We start from the raw sequence: 22,474 nt of genomic DNA, 5'->3' as shown, positions 1-22,474 counted from the left end.
CATTTGCGCTACTTTCAAGGCGCGGTACCTAAGTTTTGCATTATTTTTCTCCTCCAATTGTGTAAGGTTTAGACCTCCCCAAACGACTCCGCATAGGGAGCCAATGGAAAAGAGGAACATGATCAGATAATTGTTTATAAGAATGATCGTCTGATAGGCGATAATTGGAGTAGGTAGGAGTAAGGTGGGGAGGTCAGATGAGAAAAGACAGTGGTCTGGGTTACTGCGGTGGCAGCGAAGGAGAGAAGAGGATGGATTCCACATAGAGTTGAGAGAGAAGTGCAGGACTTGTTGACTTACTGACCCCATCTATAAATAAAACGGTACCTACTATGCCAGCAGTTAGGAGCTGTGATCTTACCCTGCTTTTATTCTTTTGACTTCTTACCACCTGATAGGTATTTTATTTTCTTATAGTCTAAGTAATTTTCAAAAGGTTGAAAACAAATGTCTCGAAAAAGTTTAAAATGAACACATGACAAAGAGTGTACTCATCATAATAAACTATTCATCCATTATTATCTTAAATAATGAGGGAACCAGTAATATGGTACGTAAGACTTGTTCAAATGAGAATTTGTATCAGAGATTTAGATTATCAGTCAAAGGGAAGCTGAAATAAATTTGCTAATAGTTGCAAAAACACTAATATCCTATTAAGCAATAAACTGTAATGTCACCAGCTATTTCAACTACCAGATGGAAATAACTCCACCTCTACTAACAAAATCCATTTGTATTACTAGGCATAGGAATTATTTATGTTGCTCTCAGACAAGAATTATTTCTATCAGTTTTCTGCCAAGTTGGCCTCTACTCCTACAAAGTTCTAAGACAGCTTATTCAACATAAAGTCAAAGATATACCCCAGGTGAAGAAGGAAATGGCAAACCACTTGAGTATTCTTGACTGGAAAATCCCATGGACAGAGGAGCTTGGCATGCTACAATCCATGGGTCACAAAGAGTAGGACATGACTGAGTTTGCACACGTGCATACCCCAGTGTTGCAATGAAAGATACTCCTTTCACTGGGCAGAAAGAATAATCCTTTACTGCCTATTTATCAGTTCTGGGTAATATTTTCTGGACACCTATATAATCCCTAGAATGTAAGATTTAAAAGAATAAGGGTTTTGTTTAACTCATTGCTGAGTTATCAGCATGTAGAACTATACACGGTACATAGTTGGCTTGCAATAAATACATATTGAATTAGTGAGTGGAAGATGAGGAAGTAAGAATGTGAGTGTGAACAATGTCTGGTACAAGGACCTAGCAGTTGTAATGTGGAGGGAGGAACGTGTATAGAGACAGGACTTTTTAAAAAAAAAAAACCTCATAGATGTTTAAAACCAGATAAGGATCCAATGAAGAGGAACACTGAATACACTGGTGAGGAGGTGTTCCAGACACAACTGTTTTCAAAGGTTTACACCAAATAAGAATGTCAGGACCAGAGCCACAACCTCCCTGGACCTCTTCTCACTCCAAGCCTCTAAAAATTGAGGGAACGAGAGAGAAAGGGTTGAACTAGTTCAACGATTCTCACCAGTTTGGTCTTATAGCTCCTTTGCACACTTAAAAATTGAGAATTATTGAGATTTTGCTTGTCTATCACTAACTGCCAGATGAGACATTAAAACAAATTTTTCTAAAATATTTGTTCATTAAAAGTAACAATAAACCTGCTACTTAAATATCTTTATGAAACATAATATATTTCTCTAAAAGAAATTTAGCCAGAAGAGTTATATTGTTTTACAAACCTCTTGCAAATTGATGTCTGGCTTAATAGAGTTGGATTCTTTTTTTTTAAAAAGCTCTAGAAAAAAATATGATATAGGTCAGAAACTCAACTCCAAAGAAAGGAAGATTTCTAGAGAAGAAATAAAAGCTAAAAATATTTTATTTTCTTATTCCTAGTTGATCTAATAAAATACATGAAAAGATGTCCTAATCATATATCATATATCACTAGGGAATTGCAGATTAAAATGGTACTACTGCACACCTGTAAGAATGGCCAAAAAAAAAAAGAAAGAAAAAATTAAAAAAAAATCAACAACAACAACAAAAAAAGAATGGCCAAGATCCGAAGCACTAACAAACAACCCCAAACGCTCGTGAGGATGTGGAGCAGAAGGAAGTCTCATTCATTGCTGGTGGGAATACAAAACAGGAGAGCCACTTCGGAAGACAGTTTGGCAGCTTCTTACAGAACGAAACATACATTTATAAGATTCAGAAATAACACTCCTTGGTATTTACCCAGATGAGTTGAAAACTGTGTGTTCACACAAAAACCTGCACACAAATGTATATAGCAGCTTTATTGATAATTGCCAAAACTTGGAAGTAACCAAGGCCTTCAAGATATGAATGGATATATCATGGTACATCCAGACAATGGAGTATTCAGCATTAAGTCAAAAGCTGCTAAAAAAAAGTATTAACTAAAACAAAACCAAATTACATTCTATCAACACATAGCTAGTAACAGTCATTTTCAGGTAAACCTTAAGTACAGAATACAGACATTCCCATCGTACTTAAGGCATCAGGCCACGCTGAGGATGGTGAGAACAGAGAATAGCAGTCATCCGGATGTGAATCGCTTTAACTGTGGGCTCTCCACCATTTATCCTTTTCCCCCTGATTACTAGTAAGGAGATTGAATCAGTAATCAAAATCTTCTCACCAAGCAAAAGTCCAAGACCAGATGACTTCAGTGGTGAATTCTAACTTTTTAAAAACTGAGGTAAAATCATATAAAACATTACGTTACAGAGGTACAGGGCTTCCCAGACGGCACAGTGGTGAAGAATCCTCCTGCCAATGCAGGAGATGCAGGTTTGATCCCTGGGTCAGGAAATTTCCCTTGGAGAAGGAAATGGCAAGTCCTCCACCACCATTCTTGCCTGGAAAATTCCATGGACAGCAAAGCTTGGCAGACTGAAGTCCGTGAGGTCCCGAAGAATCGAGCACAGCTGAAGGACTGAGCTATTGAGCACACACATGCACACACCCACTACAGATGTGTGACACAGTAATTCGATATTTGACACTACAAAAATCTAATTACCATGATTACCGTAATTACCCCTTCACCCACTTCCCCACCTCCCATTCCTTCCCCTCTGGTAATCACTTAGTCTGTCTTAAGACATGGCCCGTTTGAAAGCAATGATGTTGGTGTATCCAAACCAGCTTTCTTCCTCCTCCCCATTGCGATTAACCTTTTCATAATCTTCTTATTCCTATAAAGCAAATCAGAAAAGAATTTTGAAAAAATGTTTAGAATAAGATAGATTATCCCATACCAAATCCTTGAAAATGATCGATAAGGAATACACTTCTGGAGTCTGAGTAGTTTGCCCTACCACCTAAAAGATTTTAAAATTAAAAAGATTTTTTAAAAGTAACAAGATTTTATGTGGCAAACAAAAGAAAGATTGTCCACTTAATATCAGGGCTCCTATTCTGTACACTACAATTGGTGCTGCCACCTTTATCTTTATACCCTCCCTTTCCTCCTCACAGCTTCTTTCCAAATGCCTTCTCTGTTCACAAAGCTCTTGGTATGCCCTTTAAAAACAAAAAAGAAAAAGGAAGGAAGGAAGGAGGGAAAGACACAAGCAAGCTCCCTTGATATTATTGCCTCACCTGCTATCTCCTCTTGCTCAGTTCAAGTAGTAGAGATCATCAGTATGACCTGTTCCTAGTTCTTCACATGCTTTCCTCTATCACCTGACCCTCTCAACCTGCTCTCAAAAAGACCACCAGTAGCATCCCAAATTGACATTCACAACAGCACTACATTGCTATCTTACTGCCAACCATTTCCTTCTGAAACTCTCTACCCTTGGCTTTCTCACTTATCTCCCAACCTGTAGCTGCACTTTTTCAGTCTTCATTGCTCACTTGTCATCAATAAGCTGATTCTCTTTAAGATTCTTCTTCTGCTGCTGCTACTAAGTCACTTCAGTCGTGTCCGACTCTGTGCGACCCCATAGACAGCAGCCCACCAGGCTCCCCCTTCCCTGGGATTCTCCAGGCAAGAACTCTGGAGTGGGTTGCCATTTCCTTCTCCAATGCATGAAAGTAAAAAGTGAAAGTGAAGTCGCTCAGTCGTGTCCGATTCTTAGTGACCCCATGGACTACAGCCCACCAGGTTCCTCCGTCCATGGGATTTTCCAGGCAAGAGTACTGGAGTGGGGTGCCATTGCCTTCGAGATTATTCTGCAGTTCCTTCTATTTCCCAAAGATGTTTCTCTCTAACCCATACTTTCTGAGCACTGGACACATGTCAAGCATGTACCACATGTAATTTTTGGCCATCAAATTGAACTTCTATTAATGGACTTCCCTGGTGGCTCAGAGGAACTTCTATTAATACCTATCCTCTAATAAGATGGCATCCTGATTCTCTACACTCCTGCAACTCTTACATTTCTCTTTAAATTATTTGTCAAGGTCATAAATTGCATCTTCCCAGAGTTATTACAATAATCTCTTACCTTCCAATCTAGTCTCTGTTGCAAGATTTCAGTCTACCATCCAAAAAAGAAAATACTATAATTTCCCTTCACACCAATCTTGAATCACCTCCAGCCAATCCTATCACCATAAGCTGGATTTTGTACTTATGGATGACCATTGGGAATTATGTGTCTACATAAAACCTAAGGCACTGCTTGTGTGTCTTCCTAATGTGTATTTTCTTGGATGGAGGATATGTCACCATCATCATTTTCTCAAAGAAGACTTATGTCCCAAAAGTGACTGGGAGACTATGACTGGGAGACTGCAGGATAATATAAGAGACCTTTAATATAGATATAAAACCAGTAGTCTGCTCCTTCTCTTTATAGACTTACTCATCAATAAGCTTCAATTTATTGGCCTATTTGCAGTCCATAAGTAGGTCATATTCTTCCACTTTCAGGTATTGGTATGGGCTGTTTTCACTATCAAAATGCCCAAATTGTTAATTTCTAACTGGTGAGCTCTTCCTCAGTACATGTAATCCCTTCTAAAATTTCCCTAAGTTACTCCAATATAAGTACTACCTGTATATTTTCATAGCATCTCTTAGTCATTTTCATCCCGGCATGCTAAATGGGTTTTGTCATTAATTTTTGTATCCCAGCTAAGTATCTGACATATGGTAAGAACTCTAATTTTTTCTTTCTTAAAACAGATCTCTCAGACTTCCATGGTGGTAGAGTGGATAAGAATCCAGCTGCCAATGCAGGGGACGAGGTTTCAATCCCTGGTCTGGGAAGATTCCACATATCGAGATGCAGCTAAGCCCATGAACCATAACTACTGAAGCCTGTGCCTAGAGCCTATGTCCCACAAGAGAAGCCACCACAACAAGGAGGCCATGCACTGCAATGAAGGAGAGCCCCTGCTCAATGCAACTAGAGAAAGCCGACATGTAGCAAAGAAGACCCAGCACAACCAAAAATCAGTAACAACAAAAGGAATAGATCTCTCTAAAATTGAGACAGTTAAGGTCCAACTTGTCAGATGCTTTATTAAGGTTGCTAAGAAGAAGCCGTATTTATCTGAGTTCTAATCTACCACTAAATTATTTTTGCTTCCTATTTCCCTGAAAGCGAAAGTCGCTCAGTCATGTACAACTCTTTGTGACCCCATGGACTAGACAGTCCATGGAATTCTCCAGGCCAGAATAGTGGAGTTGGTAGCCTATCCCTTCTGTAGTAGATCTTCCCAACCCAGGAATCAAACCAGGGTCTCCTGCATTACAGGTGAATTCTATATGGCTTTCTGGATATATGGCATATGGATTCTGATCTGTATGACAAATTAATGAAATAGCATGCTTCCCCTCTGCCTTCTCCCACCAAATTATTCAGAAACCCATCTAGCCATACTTAAAAATACACTTACTTTGGGACTCTGTGGGAGAAGGCGAGGGTGGGATGTTCTGAGAGAATAGCATTGAAACAAGTATACTATCAAGGGTGAAACAGATCACCAGCCCAGGTTGGATGCATGAGACAAGCGCTCAGGGCTGGTGCACTGGGAAGACCCAGAGGGATGGGATGGGGAGGGAGGCGGGAGGGGGGATCGGGATGGGGAACACATGTAAATCCATGGCTGATTCATGTCAATGTATGGCAAAATACACTACAATATTGTAAAGTAATTAGCCTCCAACTAATAAAAATAAATAAAAAAGAAAAATATGTATATACTTAAGGGGTACCTCTTAGCACATTCAGGGCATAACAGGTTGTCTTCCAGGTCTGGGGGTGCGAAAATGCAGGCAGGTAACATGAAGAGAGAGGCCATCCTCCGGGGGGTGTCAGGCACCCAGGCCTGACCTGCTTGGAACTGCAGGCGAACCCAGCCTTCTGTGTCTGCCAAGAGCGGCCTGCCGTGGACCACACACCACCGGACACCTAGACGGGGAAAAACAGCAAATGTAAACGGCTAAGATCAGGTAGCAGCACCCCAATTCAACCCCTCGGTGAGTCTCTCTTAATTTCACTCTTAGGTCCTGGTGATGAATCAACTGAATAAGCATCAAGAATGTAGACCAAAGACACCATAATCTGATTCACAAACTGCACAGCACACAGGACACTTTCAGGAGAACTTGCTTTGTGTCTAGGATTTTGCTAAGCGATTCACACATATTAATATATTTATTCTTAAGACATTATTAGTATTTGCTTTAATTTACAGGTGAGGTAAATGAAGCTTACAGTGTGAAAAGAACATAATTTTCCCAGAACCAAAACAAGGATATTGGTATTCTAGACGCATGGTCCATTTGCCTAACCACTACATTGTACTACCTCAACCATAGAAAACAGGCAGAAAGATCTTTGCTTAAAAGTCGAAGGAACAATCTAATTAGGGAGATGGGATATTTGAGAGACAACAGAGGAAATCCCATCTACTGGGAGTAGATATCCAGTGTCTGAAATTTAGAGAAAGGATCAATCAATGTAGGCTTAAATAGCTATAAAAGCTCCTCACACTAAAAAAGAGTAGAGATTACCATGGTCTTGGATAGTAGAACTAATATTGTTTAAATGGCTATACCACCCAAAGCAATCAACAGACTTAATGTGATCCCTATCAAATTACCCATGAGATTTTTCACAAAACTAGAACAAGTAACCCTAAAATTGATATGGAACCATAAGAGCCTGAATTACCAAAGAATCCTGAGGGAAAAGAGCAAAGTAGAAGCATAACCTTCTCAGACTTCAGATAACACTACAAGGTACATTAATGAAAACAGCATGGTATTGACACAAAAACAGACATCTGGGCCAATGGAATGGAAAAGAGAGCCGAGAAATGAACCCACACACTTGGCTCAACTAATCTTTGACAAAGTAGGCAAGAGTGTATAATGGAGAAAACACAGTCTCTTCAGCAAATGGTGTTGGGAAAGTTACAGCTGCATGTAAATCAATCAAGTTAGAATACATCCTTATGCCACATACAAAAACTAATTCAAAATGGCTTAAAGATTTAAATATAAGACATGACACCATAAAGGTAGAAATTCCATATAATCCAGCAATCCATCTCCTGGGCATATATTCAGACAAAACAGTAATTCAAAAATATACATGCACCCCAGTATTCATAACAGCACTATTTACAATAGCCAAAACATGGGGAAAAAAATCTAAATGTCTATCAACGAATGGATAAAGAAGATGGAATGGAATGGAATGGAATGGAATATTGTGCTCACTCATTCAGTCATGTCCAACTCTGCAACCCCATGAACTGTATCCCACCAGGCAAGAATTTCCCAGGCAAGAATACCGGAACAGGTTGCCATTTCCTTCAGGAGATCTTTGCAACCCAGGGATCAAACCCAAGTCTTCTGCATTGGCAGGTGGATTCTTCACCACTGCACCATCTGGGAAGCCCCAGTGGAATATTACTCAGCCATAAAAAAGAATGAAACAATGCCATTTGCAGCAACGTGGATGGGCCTGGAGATTATCATACTAAGTGAGTCAGAAAGAGAAAGACAAACACCATATGATACCACTTACATGTGGAGTCTAAAATATGGACACAAATGAACTTATCTACAAAGTGGAACAGACTCAGATGCAGAGAATGAAGACTCGTGGTTGCCAAGGGGGAGGAGTGTGGGAGGGATGGATGGGAAGTTTGAGATTAGCAGATGCAAGCTATTATATATAGAATGGATAAACAATAAGGTTCCGCTGTATAGTACAAGGAACTATATTCAATATCCTGTGATGTCATAATGGAAAAGAATATGCAGAAGCGTGTATGAGTATATGTAACTGGATCCCTTGCTATACAGTATAAATTAACACAATTTTGTAAACCAACTATGACTTCAATAAAATAAATTTTAAAGAAATAAATTTAAAAAGAGTAAAGATGCTACGGCACAATATACATGGTGGCTAGGCACTCGCCTGTATCCCAGTAGGTGCTTGATAACTGCATGAAGCACCTTGATAAACTGGATGAAGAGGAGCTGAAAGGGTAAGTCTGGGGTGCCACTCGCTCACATGGCACATTAATGAAAATTAGAAAGAGGTGTTCTCGTCGGGGAAGCAGGTCTCCGAGACAGCTTTGTGGCTGGATACTGCTTTTGAACACTAGTAAAAGGCGCTCGTTTCTCCTCACAGAAGGAAGTACAGCCTGGGGGTGGGGGGCAGCCAGCAGGCCAGTTTTAGCTCCCAATCTGTTCTCTTTTTCCATCTGGGTCTTTGTCTGGCGAACAGTGCCACACAAGTCAGTCCTGAATAACAGGCTTCAGAACGCCTCTGGAAATGGGGTGGAGGGAGGAAAAGAATTCAAGCCACAGAAGACAGTGACTGTGTACTGACCTGGGGGAGGCTGTCCTGGAAATGAAAACAGAAATACCAACTAGAGGAGCAGGAACTGAAGAAAGATGAAGCCCAGTTATGCTCACTCAAGATTTCTCAAGAGGACAGGGGCCCCAAATATTCAATTACTTGTTGCCTACTTTTAATAAGCCAAGTTGTATCTCATAAGCCTCACAGTCATTCTATGAAGTTGAAGAGTTGATATCTTCAGTTTTATAAATCAGGATATTAGGGTTTACACTGAGAAACCTTGGGTTTCTCTGAGAGAAAGGGGAAGATCTCTGGCCATGGCTGGCCTCGTTATCAGATTATGCTTTCTTCCCACCTTCCATTTAGTGGTGAGAAAATATCCCCAACTCAATCACCTGACTCAGAGCCATTCAGGCAAAACTTGACTATCAATCAAAAGCTAAGCCCTCTGTGAAGCTAACATTGCATCTGCAGATATTTTAACTCTCACTTTAACTACCATTAGTATTGGACTAAAAAAAGTGTGTCTTCTGGGACTTCCCTGGAGGTCCACTTTCAATGCAGGGGGCAAAGGTTCAACCCCCGGGTGGGGGGAGCTAAGATCCCACATGCCATGTAGTGAAACCAAAAAGTAAAATAAAGCAAATTTTTTTTTTTTTTAAAGGACTGCCTTCTTTCTCTGGCGTGGTAACCACTCTTTAAGGCTGATCTTACCTGAGGCTTGTGGCAGAAAGGATTCAGAGGTGCGAAGGGCACGGGAACTCACAGCCTTTGGTTGAACAGCTCTTGCAGCAATTCTTGACCATGCTGCCAGCATGGCCGCCTGAGCTGAAGTTACCACCTCAACCACGCTAGTCCGTTCCTCGCCCTTCCTCGTCTTCCTTTTCTGTACACTTCCTATCTTGGTCACCACGTTGTGTTTCCTTGAACACGAGTGCATTCGGGCCTCCCGTGAGGATTTAGGAATATACTGCAAATGAAATTCACAATAAGCATGCAGTGAACTGCCACTGCCCTAAGCATGTTTGTGCCGATTTTATCATTCTTCATGCATTGACCTTCATGCATGACCTTCGTATGTCAGTGTAGAAATGGTTTAGGAATGTCAGTTCCCTCAGACTACTGATTCTCAGCTGGGAGACATTTTGTTTCCTAAACTGTGTGTAGGAGGAGGGAGGCCCCTGACATGTTGTGGGTAGAATCCAGGGATATTTAGCCTGCTAAACATCCTAAAATGCACAGGACAAATAAATAAATAAATAAAATGCACAGGACAACCCTCAGGAGAATAAGAAACTAATTGACCCCAGATGCCAATTGTCTTGAATGAGAAACCTTTGCCTTCAAGGTACAAGGTATAGAGATGGTGGAGAAGAGGGGAAATTTACAGCACTTACATCACCACATTCCTCACTCACCTGATCTTTTTCAGGATAAGCATGTTCCTGGAGTCTCCGATAAACTTCTATTTTCTAAGGAAATTAAGAAGGGAAATTAAAATTAAAGGCCTTCCCTGGTGGCTCAGAGGGTAAAGCGTCTGCCTGCAATGCGGGAGACCTAGGTTCGATCCCCAGGTCAGGAAAATCCCCTGGAGAAGGAAATGGCAACCAACTCCAGTACTTTTGCTTGGAGAATTCCACAGATGGAGGAGCCTGGTAGGCTACAGCCCATGGGATCACAGAGTCACACACGACTTAGCAACTTCACTTCTCATGAAAATGGAAAGCTGGCAGCGCTCCCGTGCTTGTCCCGAGCACCAGAGATTCCCAGCAGTGCACTCACCTGGCCGTCGGTGCTCAGCTTAAGCTGTTGGCACCAGTACCGCAAAGTGTCCCGACTCACATCGTTAATTGGAGGCAGTGCGGTCGGCAAGGGACAAACTGATCTTCTAAAGCTGGAGCTTGGACAATCTTCCTCAAGCTCATTTATTTGAGGAATAGGAACTGAGGAAAGAAGGGGACCAAAATAGCAATACATTAATCTATTTGTAAAATTCTTTCTAATTTTGCGAAGTTCTCACTCCCCACAACTCAATTTGCACATATACGTATCCAGTATTTTGTCCTCATCTTACAAATAAGGTAATAGATTCAAGAATTCAAGGACTTAACCAGGATCACACCATCATGAAAATGGCAGACCTAGGACTCAAACCCACATTTTGAAATTAAAAGTTTTTTATACTACATTCAGTAAACTACTTTTTACAGCTATCACCAACCTCCTGAATAGAACATTACATTGGATTGCTCTCCAAAACATCTGGATGCGGGTCCACAAACTATCTGTCCTTACAGAAATCATTAAAACACACCGTCCAACAACAGTCCTCCTTTCTGTCCACCTGCTTCATTTTCCTCAACAAAGAAGTGTTACCCTGTCTCACATCGCTTTGCCTAGCTTTAACTTGTCACTATCTGCTCTAGCTTGAAGCCCTCGTTATTTGCCCCTGCCAAATAAGATCATTCTAAAAATACTTATTTGATGCCTCTATACGAAGTCCCAAGAACAGATTCGAAGAGTCTACTAGATATTTCATCAGTAATTACTCACCAAGCAAAAGACTAGATGTTTTCAAAGTGATTTAGCTTCTCAAATACCATCTGATCTTATATGTGGAATCTAAAAAGCTTAATTCAGGCACAGAGAGTATATTGGTGGTTGCCAGGAACTGGGGGCAAGGGAAATGGGGAGTTTCCCTGGATCAAAGAGTACAAATTTTCAGTAATAAGATGAGTAAGTTCTAGGGATCTAATGCATATCAAGGTAACTATAGTTAATGCTATAATGTATTCTGAAAAATTGAGAGTAAATCTTAAAATGTTCTCACCATGGTGAAGGGAGTTAACTGTGAGATGATGGATGTGTTCTTATTTTGTCATCGTTTCTTAATTTCTTATTATTGTTCATAATCTTATTTGGTCATCATTTTGCAATAGACACATACATCAATCATCACATTATATACCTTAAAATTATACAATGTTTTCTGTGTCAATTATATATAACAAAAAAACTCAGAAAAAAATGATTTGGTCTTCATAAGAGGTATGTAAAAAGCGTATTCACCAAAATGAAAAGACTGAGCTTCGTTGGTTGGGAATTTGAGCTCACATCTACTTGCCACATAAGATCATGCTCTATTCAAAGCACTCCACATGACTAATTTTTTTGTCTTTTTCAAAGTAAGACAGTAAGGGTGCTTAGCAAAGGAGAAGTATGAGAGTTTGAGATATCTCTCCCCACAGGTTATCAAGGTGAGAATTCAGCTGGGTGTCACATAGCTAAAAGTCAGGGGAACCTACTTTTCCTGGGAGCTAACCCTGTGGTCTTCATACCTTGATCATTTGTATTCGGTGCCTCTTTGACTTCTGAAGTTGAAGAAACACCTGGATCCACTTGATGGTCTTCAATAATTTCCTCATTAACTGGATACAATGTAAGAATCACATTTTCTTCATCTAATGGCCCCTCAAAGAAATTCTGGAAAAGGAAGTGTCAGTGACTGCTCTCATTTAATGCTGTAAACTAGGATGTGTGACTTCACGGCGCACCTAATGGATAAGATACTGCGAAGCCAGCAGTCGGATGGAAAGACCGAGATTTCCTGAATTTGACGTTGATTTGTAGACCGTTTATTGTGAAGTGTGAAAGTGAAAGTCACTCAGGCATTTCCAACTCCTTTCAACCCCATGGACTATACAGTCCATGGAATTCTCCAGGCCGGAATACCAGAGTAGGTTGCCATTCCCTTCTCCAGGGGATCTTCCCAACCCAGGGATTGAACCTCTCCTGAATTGCAGGCAGATTCTTTACCATCTGAGCCTCCAGAGAAGCCCCTAGTAGACCCTTTATTAGATAAGAAAAACAATGAGGAAATGAGCAAAAGCAGATTTACACCGACTCAATGACGTGAGTTTGAGTAAGCTGTTGAGTAAGGAGTTGGTAATGGACGGGGAAGCCTGGCGTCCTGCAGTCCACGGGGTCGCAGAGTCGGACCCGAATGAGCAACTGAACTGAAGTGACCGATAAGAGGAAATTAAAACATAGGTCTTGGGTTTGGGGAAACTATTTCCCTCATAGCCTTTCTCTTCATCAGCTAAAACATATTTTCATTTTATCTCCTAAATCTGTGTGGAAAGTGTTTCTGCCTTCTCATCTTCTATTGTGTGATTCAAGCAAGCATCAGCTCTCACTGGCTGGAGCAATTATCTTGTTATTCCAAAATCCACCTCTGCCCCTTTCCACAGACTGCTCTCAAGCTTATTTAAAACACTTCAGTTGGGAGGAGGACTCAAACACAGAGGGGTTGTATATAAACATCCACTCCGATGTTCCTGCCTGGAGAATCCCTGAAGAGAGGAGCCTGGCGGGCCAAGGTCCGTGGGGTCGCAAAGAGTCGGACACGACTGAATGATTAACTTTCACACTTTGGCTTTGCACAGCTGATTCACCGGACAGTACAGCAGAATCTGACACAACATTGCCAAGCAACTATACTCCAATTTTTAAAAGTAAATAACAATTTAATTATTAGAATAATAATTTAAAAAAATAAAATATTTCCATTAAAGACAAAATTCCCTCATGCAGCCTGTAAATTCTTGAACCGCGGGGCCCCTGCCTTCCTTTCCAGTTTAAGACCCCTGAGCTCTCTGACCTTCAGCCATCCCAACCTTGGTTAAGCCCCACGGCCCGAGGGAAGCAGATGTATCTGTCTCACTCTCCACAGCAATCACAGGGTGCGCAGTGGACAGTCAGTGTTCTTTTAACAATTTCATAAATGAAAGTTAAAGTGGATAGGTGGAAAGGAACTGATATTTATGGGTTTTGTACATTACGCATGCACTGTGCTAGGAGCTTTCTATAGTTCTCAATCCTGTAACATACTTGCAGTAATTTACTGGTTGTCCCATTTTACAAATTAGGCAACTGAGAGAGTTGGTTGCTCAGTCACATCCTCCTCTTTGTGACCCTATAGACTCTGTCCGTGGAAATTCTCCCGGCAAGATTTCTGCAGGGGGTTGTTGCCATGCCCTCCTTCGGGGGATCTTCCCCGCCCAGAACCGGGATCTCCTGCGTTGCAGGCAGATTCTTTACCGTCTGAGCCAGCAGAGAAGTAACTGAGGCTCAGAAATTAAATGATCGATGCCACAGAGTCACATGTGCTTAAGTTTCTTAACTTTTCCTCTCAATCCAAGGGCAAATAAACTCCATTCCAGCTCAGCTGTGATACACTCTTTTCTGACCAGCTAGATGCATCTGCATTTGACACGCCTTTCCCTCTGTTAGCTCAGTTGTCAGGTTGCGTCTGACTCTGTGCGACCCCACGGGCTGCAGCACACCAGGCTTCCCTCCCCCTGTTTAAATCTTTTTAAAGACTTCCCCTTGCATTCACACTTCAGCTTGCAGCTAGGGATTTTGCGTTTGTACACCACTTTTTCAGAGTACTCTGGGACACACTTCACTTGGTCAGCTTAAAAAAACAAACTGGCATTATTGGGAGAAGTATCATTCCAGTCAAGAGGTAAAAGCTCTATGACTTGCCCATAAATTCCATTCTTAATATTGGCCCATTCTGTCCTTCAGCCCACACTGTGGTCTCCGTGTGTGTCTGTGTGTCTCAGTCGTGTCCGACTCTATGCGACCGCGTGGACTCTAGCCCACCAGGCTCCTCCATCCATGGGATTCTCCGGGCAAGAATACTGGAGTGGGTTGCCATTCCCTTCTCCAAGTGGTTCCTGTGAATAAAACCTGCTCAATTTATATTCTCATCTAGTTAATGACTACCCAAGCAAAGTCAGGAAACCTGTTTTGTAGCAAGGCCATTGGGAGTGGGTTGCTTCTTATCCTGAAGGAAAGAAACCACTAGTCAATTCACTGTCTGACCTTAGGCCTATTACCCTTTTCGCTCTTTCCACTGCAGCCGGCCATTTCTTTACCGATTTATCTTGCCCAGCTACAACATGTCTTTCTATGAAAAAAGTATCTTACTTAGAACTAGAAAGAGAAATATTTAATTTCTCCCTTTTACTTTCACCCAACCACATGAAGGGAAATAATTCACTTGCAAAGAGGAGATTCTCAGAGATTTCTCACACCCAGAAATTAAGACTTGTGGCAAGAGGGAAATAGAAGTGAGCTCTAGAAAAGCTTTAAAAAAATCTGTGGGAAAATGAATGAAGTCAAAACCAAACTTACCTTCCCGTAATTTGAGTACGCCATTTCAAGGAATGCTCAGAGAAAGGCAGAGTCACAGTGTTCAATCTCTGCAGTTTAATCCTCTTAACCTGAGGGTTTCTAGTCCAGTTTCTCCTTCCTTTAGTAAGCAAATGTCCCCTACTTCCTCTTTCCCAGAAGAGCTGTATTCCTCCTCTTTCCTCCCTCCTCTTCCCCCCTCCCCCTTGTTATCTGTCAGTGTGATAATTTCATCAGATTTATACACACTCTTGTCTATTAGGTGAGAGTCAAGTTACTGGGTAATAAATAATCACTCCTGATCTTTTTCAAAATTTTTGGTTTTTATTCCTTTAAGATGAGACTTAGAAAATAAAAAATGAAAAACAGTTGTTAAGTTACAAACAAATGAACAATATTTGTAAATAATACTGATGATATGTAAAGTAATTAGCCTCCAACTAATAGAAATAAATGAAAAAAATTAAAAAACAACAAAAAATAATATTAATGATAGATTGAAGGATGTTTTGTGGAGGGAATAGAAATTCAAAGGTATTTTGTAACTGATTTATGGCTGAGGGTGTGTTACTCACCAGGAGATTAGATTCAGATTGTAGTGTTTAGATAACAGGAGCACTCCAAGATCTAGCTGTAAACACAAATTTTAAGCCCACAATAATGGTGAGCTGAGTAGAAGGGAAAGGTTAGGCAATTTAGAAAAGGAACAGCAGGAGACAAAACACCAAGGCAAGAGATCTGCTAATGAATGCAGAAGAAACTGCACAACTGCAGTTCTTGGGAACTGCTAGAGGATGATGTTGTGGGGAGGATGTGACAAGAGATGAGGCTGGAGAAGTCACAGATGTTTTCATAGGCCATTCTAATGTGTCAGAGCTTCTAAAGGAAAACCTTCACAAACAATAGGGCAGCCCTGGCATCCATTGGTCATCCATAACAGGCTTTCTCTGACCAGAAGCCATTGGTTTCAGGACCCAGGTAGCCCAGGTAACTTTCAGTCAGTTGAGTCCCTCAGTCATGTCCGACTCTTTGCGAACCCATGAACCTCAGCACACCAGGCCTCCCTGTCCATCACCAACTCCCAGAGTCCACCCAAACCCATGTCCATTGAGTCGGTGATGCCATCTAACCATCTCATCCTCTGTCGTCCCCTTCTCCTCCTGCCCTCAATCTTTCCCAGCATCAGGGTCTTTTCAAATGAGTCAGCTCTTCAAATCAGGTGGCCAAAGTATTGGAGTTTCAGTTTCAGCATCAATCCTTCCAATGAATATTCAGGACTGATCTCCTTTAGGATGGACTGGTTGGATCTCTTTCTGTCCAGGGACTCTCAAGAGTCTTCTCCAACACCACAGTTCAAAAGCAACGATCCTTCGGGGCTCAGCCCTCTTTATAGTCCAACTCTCACATCTATACATGACCATTGGAAAAACCATAGCCTTGACTAGACGAACCTTTGTTGACAAAGTAATATCTCTGCTTTTTAATATGCTATCTAGATTGGTCATAACTTTTCTTCCAAGGAGTAAGCGTCTTTTAATTTCATGGTTGCAATCACCATCTGCAGTGATTTTGGAGCCCAGAAAAATAAAGTTAGCCAGTTTCCCGTTTCCCCATCTATTTGCCATGAAGTGATGGGACCAGATGCCATGGTCTTAGTTTTCTGAATGTTGAGCATTAAGCCAACCTTTTCACTCTCCTCTTTCACTTTCATCAAGAGGCTCTTTAGTTCTTCACTTTCTGCCGTAAGGGTGGTGTTATCTGCATATCTGACGGGTAGCTTTAGCTTAGTACTATAAAGTATTCAAAGTGCAAGGACTCAGTCTTGATTTGCTTAAGAACTGGGGGGCGCAGTGGTAAAGAATCCGCCTGCCAATGCAGGACATTTGGGTTCAATCCCTGGGTGGGGAAGATCCCCTGGAGGAGGAAATGGCAACCCACTCCAGTATTTTTGCCTGGAGAATCCCATGGACAGTGGAGCCTACCAGGCTACAGTCCATAGGGTCGAGAAAAATCAGACACGGCTTAGCACACACAAATGCATGGTTGGAAAAGTAAACTATGAAACTCCAACCAGACTCTCAAAATCAAATCCTTGAGCACAGGACAAGATCCAGAAATCTGTGCTTCGAAAGCCCTCAGGGTAGTTCTTTCTGCACCTGAAATCTATAAACTTTGGCTAGATCAGGGTGTGACCAAATGGTTTTGGATTAAGCAGACAATGCTTGGAATCCTGGCTCCTCCCTTTCAGGGTGGAAACTGAATTGGTCCATAGAGATTCAGCCAAGAAAACACTTCATCTCTCCGCTTGGGTGTGGTCCCACCTGACAGGCTTTTTCTGGATGATTTAGAAGAGAGTTGATCTGGTAGCCAGTACAGAATGAGTCCAGTGCCTTAGGTTAAGACAGGACTTTGAGTGGAAAGACCATTCATTACCGTATTTCTTAGCATTTATTACAATGTAATTATCTTATTTATTTTCTTGGACTTTTTAACTCCTGGTTTTTGAAAACATTACACTATGGGAAAGTTCAAACATATAAAAACAGACAGTAATATCTTCAGTCCTCATGGATCAGTCATCAAGCTTTGACAACTATTGACCCCCAGCTAATCTGATTCAGGCTTCCTTATTAGCTCAGATATTACAGAATCTGCCTACAATGCAGGAGACCCCAGTTCAGATCCCTGGGATTCCCAGGAAGATTCCCCTGGAGAAGGAAATGGCAACCCACTAGAATATTCTTAACTGAGGAATCCCATGGACAGAGGAGCCTGGCAGGCTACAGTCCAGAGTAGTGTTAGTCGCTCAGTCGTGTCCAGCTCTTTCCGACTCCACAGACCGTAGCCCGCCAGGCTACTCTGTCCATGGGATTCTCCAGGCAAGAATACTGGAGTAGACTGCCGTTCCCTTCTCCAGGGCATCTTCCCAACCCAGGGATCAAACCCAGGTCTCCTGCATTACAAGCAGATTCTTTACTGTCTGAGCTACAGGGAAGAGAATGGGACACAACTGAAGCAATTTAGCACGCACGCAGTCTGATTTAATCTGAACGGCCACCTACTCTCCCTCCCTTGGGTTATTTTGAAGGGAATACCAGACTCCGTATCTTTCACAAATTCAGGAAAAAAGGACTTTTTCTAACCACAGTTATATATGGACCTATGAAATAAAATGCATTACCTAGGGCTTCCCTGATAGTCCAGTGGTTATGAATCCTCCTTGAAGGGCAAGGAGCACCAGTTGGACCCCTGATCCAAGAAGATCCCACATCCCAGGGAGTGACTAAGACCGTGAGCCACAACTACTGAGCTTGTGCTCTAGGGTCCAAGGGCTGCAACTACCGATACTCGTGACCAAGAGCCCACACCCTGCTACAAAAAATGCCCCTGCAGAGAGGAGTCAAGGGGCCCCCGCCCACCACCTAGAGAAAGCCCGTGTGCAGCCCAAAACAAAATTATAATACAGTCCTAAAGTCTTTTTTAAATGCATTATCTATTTCAAATATATTTTACTTACTACATAAGTTAAATATGTAAAGCATTGTATTGTTCTGTTTAGATAAATGTTTTTCAAAAGCTTTTTTCTTTTCAGTGAAAGGAACATACTCTATAATTTTGACCCCTGTGTTGCAAGGCAGTTCTAATATATAAGAGAGAAAGCTGGAGGCACTCTGGTCGAAAGTTAAAAACCTGTAAGAGAGCTCCCAGAACACTGTGGTTCTGAGAAACAGCGGTTCTGGGCGCTGTGGCACGGTGTCCCTCTCAGGCAGAAGGAATAGCTGCTCAGTTCTTCCATTTCCTGAGGAGGAAAGGATAACTTGCACTCTGAGAGATATTCCCAACTTTGCTACATCATCCTTCATTTCAAGAATCCCCACTTACAAGGATTACTGAAATTTTATTTCCACTTTAGAGCACTACTTGCAGACCTTCACCTTGTGATCAAGAATATATTAGCAGATTTCTCTTCTATTTTTTTTTTTTTTTACAGAAAAAAAAAAAAATCTCTGTCAGGAAGCAACAGTCACAATTAGGAGAATCTTAAATTCAGAATCCAAACTAGTACAGGCTATTTTGTGTTCTGTACTGACTCAGAGGATGTGGTTAGGACAGAGCCTGACAGTCAGGTGAGATGAGGAAGCAAGGAAAGCTTTCGATGAATGGACAGGGAGTTAATCTGGCTGTAGATTCTTCAATAATAGTTGCAAATTTAGCCCCACCAGCAAGTGATCTTGGCCAGTCGAACCAAGTCTTGTCTCACCCTCCTCTTTCCATATTGAATGCATTCTGCATTTTCACCAAGATAAATCTCCTATGAGACATGGAATAGCTGTGACATGTTGACGTTGGAAATCTCGAGTCACGTTGTCCTCTTGACGTGGCTGAAGATTGGTGCCCCAAATTTTTGGAGCCCTGAGCAACGGCCACTATATGAGGATTGTGGGTGAGGAAGGATGGGGACTCAGGCCAAGAAATGTAAACTGAAGTTATTTCCTCCTATGTCCCTATCAGTCAGTCATTTGTTCCCTCCTGAGTTTTCCACTTCTCAGTCTTTACAAATTCTATCCTACTAGCACTCAAAGATGTTTAACGTCATCCCACTTAAAACACTCAGCTCTTCTAACACCATCATTTTATTTACTTACTATTCACTCTCTCTCTGTTCTTTCCCAGTGCAACTTTCCGAACACATCTTTTCTTTATCCTTTAGCTGCACTGGATCTTCATTGCTGTGTGCGGGCTTTTTCTAGTTTTGGCGAGTGGAGGCTACTCTCTAGTTGCCGGCTTCTCATTGCGGTGACTCCTCGTGGAGCACAGGCTCTCGGGCACGTGAGCTTCAGCAGTTGCAGCACAGAGGCTCAGCAGTAGTCGCGCATGGGCTTAGGTGCCTCGCGGAAGGTGGGGTCTTCCTAGACCAGGCATCGAACCAGGGTCCCCTGCGTTGGAAGGCAGATTCTGAACTAGTGACCCACCAGGGAAGCCTTGTACACATCTTTTTACTCTGTCTAGTTCCTTTCCACCTTCGTCTAATTGTTTTTCTGTCTCCTTTCCCACTCCTAAAATATTGATGTCCATCTATTCTTGATCATGTTTTATGCTTCTGTAGGACAGTTTCATCCATTTTTCCAACTTCAACTTTCATCTACATGCTGATGAGTCCTACATATATATTTCTAGCCCAGTCTTTTTGCCTGCCTTACTGACCCAAGTTGTGGCATATCCTGCTTATGCCTTTCAAACATAATAAGAAATAAACTCAGTGGGCTGTCCCAGCAATCCAGTGGTTAAGACTCCACGCTTCCATTGCAGGGGACATGGGTTCTACCCCTGTTTGAGGAAGTTCTGCATGCCCACCTGCTGCATGGTGGAGTAAAAAAGAAAAAAAAAAGTTAAAGAAAAGAAATAAACTCAGTGACATCCCTACCAAATTTTTACCACCTTTGGTATTTCTTCTCCTTGAGATGTATTGTCATCCACCTAGCCATCTAAAGGTGAAAACATAAAACACCCCTTTTCCTTAAATTCCAATAGGTTTAAGTCCTGTGGAGCCAAAGACACATCTTGCTTCCTATCGCTTCTCCTTAATTCCACTGCCATTGTCTTATTTCTTGTCTAAAGCATCTCTAGTCATTTATTGAAATTTCTTGCTGACCATAATACCTCCCAGCCACCCTATTCTTTTTTCTTAATTGAAATACAGTTGATTTACAATGTTGGGTTAGTTTCAAGAGTACAGGAAAGTGATTTGATTTTGTATATGTATGTATGTATGTGTATATATATATGTGTGTGTGTATATATATGTGTATGTATATATATGCATATATACATATTCTTTTTCAGATTTGACCCATTGTTTTTTAGCATATACATTTTAAAAAATTTATTTATCTTTTAATTGAAGGATAATTGCTTTACAGAATTTTTCAACCCATTCTGGATGCTGTGAAATACCAATATATGTTACCTCAAGCTGAGTTTCATGACTAGGGAATTTAGAATCTATGCACACCAAGGTGGGATAGGAAGCAGTTTGAGAGGTTTCGAATTGGCCTTCCTGCTGCAATTGTTCTTATTCCTCAGGCCAAGGACCCAGTATGACAGTTACTTCATGTGACAAATACATCGATTCCAGTTTTTACATTCAGAGACTGGACAAACAATCCCTGGTTTTCATAAAAAGCAATGGGCCTCCTTGAGATAGACTTTAGCCTGGACTCAGCTACTACTGGGCTCCTTTAAGCCCCCAAGCTAAGAAGAAGAGGGTCATGATGATAATTTGAGATCATAGTCAATACAGACTCTGTGTCCAATAGTCTTTAAAGGCCTCATTTCTCTTTTCCAGTGTACAGTTACATCATTAAATGGCTATATATCCTTTTGGGGAAAGACTGGAGGAATGAACATAAGCAATATATACTTTGCTTTTTATGATGGTTATAGAGTCCTTCATAGGAAGCCAACCATCTCACCAACTAGTGGGTTCTAGATCTAAAAATCAGTTCATGTCTGAGAACTAAGCAAGAGATGGTGACTTTTTTTATTAGAGTGACTGCCCTCAGCCTCCTGATTCTCTATTTTCTTTTTTTTTTTTTTTTTGCCTACATTGTGTGGCTTCTGGGATCCCAGTTCCCCAACCTGGGACCTCCAGGGAAGTCCTCCTTCTCCTCTATTCTTGACTTTAATTGTAGGTGTTAAGAAGCATCTTTTTTCACAATAGGTAAGTGTACCAATGGAGTAAGAAACGGCAATCCATTTCAGTGTTCTTGCCTGGAGAATTCCATGGACAGAGCAGCCTGGTGGGCTATAGTCCATGGGGTCACAAAGAGTCAGACACGACTGAATACTCATCAGCAGATGTATCAGATTACTGTTACACACCTTGAACTTGTACAATTCAGTTCAGTTCAGCTCAGTCGCTCAGTCGTGTCTGACTCTTTGCGACCCCATGAACCACAGCATGCTGGGCCTCCCTGCCCATCGCCAACTCCCGGAATCCACCCAAACCCATGTCCATCGAGTTGGTGATGCCATCCAACCATCTCATCCTCTGTCATCCCCTTCTTCTCCTGCCTTCAATCTTTCCCAGCATCAGGGTCTTCTCAAATGAGTCAGCTTCTACAGTGGTTTATGTCAATTACATCTCAATAAATAGATGGCTTCCCATCTACTTTGACCCTAGGCACCACAGTCTATTAACCAACTCCACAGCCTCCTGGGAACCAAGCCCCCTTGGCTGCCCTCCAACCCTCCTGGTATTTGTAGCCTCCTGGTTTCTGCTTGTTAGGTGGCACCATCTGGCTCATTGACTTCAGGGCCCATCACCGCCAGAATGACACTAACGAGCCCAGTTCTGTGCCAGCCTCACCTGCCAGCATCCTGGTCTTCAGAGGACCATTGACCTTCTCAGCGATACTGCTTCCCCTTCTC

At 41.7% G+C, this 22,474-nt stretch overlaps 1 protein-coding gene across 1 annotated transcript; it reads right to left on the bottom strand.

The window, feature by feature from the left end:
- Positions 1-3,150: 3,150 nt before the first annotated feature.
- Positions 3,151-15,070, bottom strand: DPPA2 (developmental pluripotency associated 2). Its single transcript, XM_065913819.1, has 7 exons — positions 15,047-15,070; positions 12,184-12,328; positions 10,628-10,788; positions 10,264-10,317; positions 9,560-9,815; positions 6,238-6,433; positions 3,151-3,259 (listed from the first exon to the last, which is right to left on the bottom strand). The coding sequence occupies exons 1-7, from the start codon at positions 15,068-15,070 to the stop codon at positions 3,151-3,153; spliced, it is 945 nt and encodes a 314-aa protein (XP_065769891.1).
- Positions 15,071-22,474: the final 7,404 nt, after the last annotated feature.

The sequence above is a fragment of the Muntiacus reevesi genome, chromosome 21, assembly GCF_963930625.1.
Source record: "Muntiacus reevesi chromosome 21, mMunRee1.1, whole genome shotgun sequence".
In the NCBI taxonomy this organism is placed as follows: Eukaryota; Metazoa; Chordata; class Mammalia; order Artiodactyla; family Cervidae; genus Muntiacus; species Muntiacus reevesi.
This window is presented reverse-complemented; position numbering and strand designations above follow the sequence as displayed.

Bases quoted from the DNA above. Each gene is read 5' to 3' on its own strand.
- DPPA2 (XM_065913819.1), bottom strand. From the start codon at position 15,070: ATGGCGTACTCAAATTACGGGAAG. The intron at 10,318-10,627 runs GTGAGTGCACTG...TAATTTCCTTAG, and splicing joins AGCTGAGCACCGACGGCCAG to AAAATAGAAGTTTATCGGAG. The intron at 9,816-10,263 runs GTGAGTGAGGAA...TTTCATTTGCAG, and splicing joins CTTATCCTGAAAAAGATCAG to TATATTCCTAAATCCTCACG.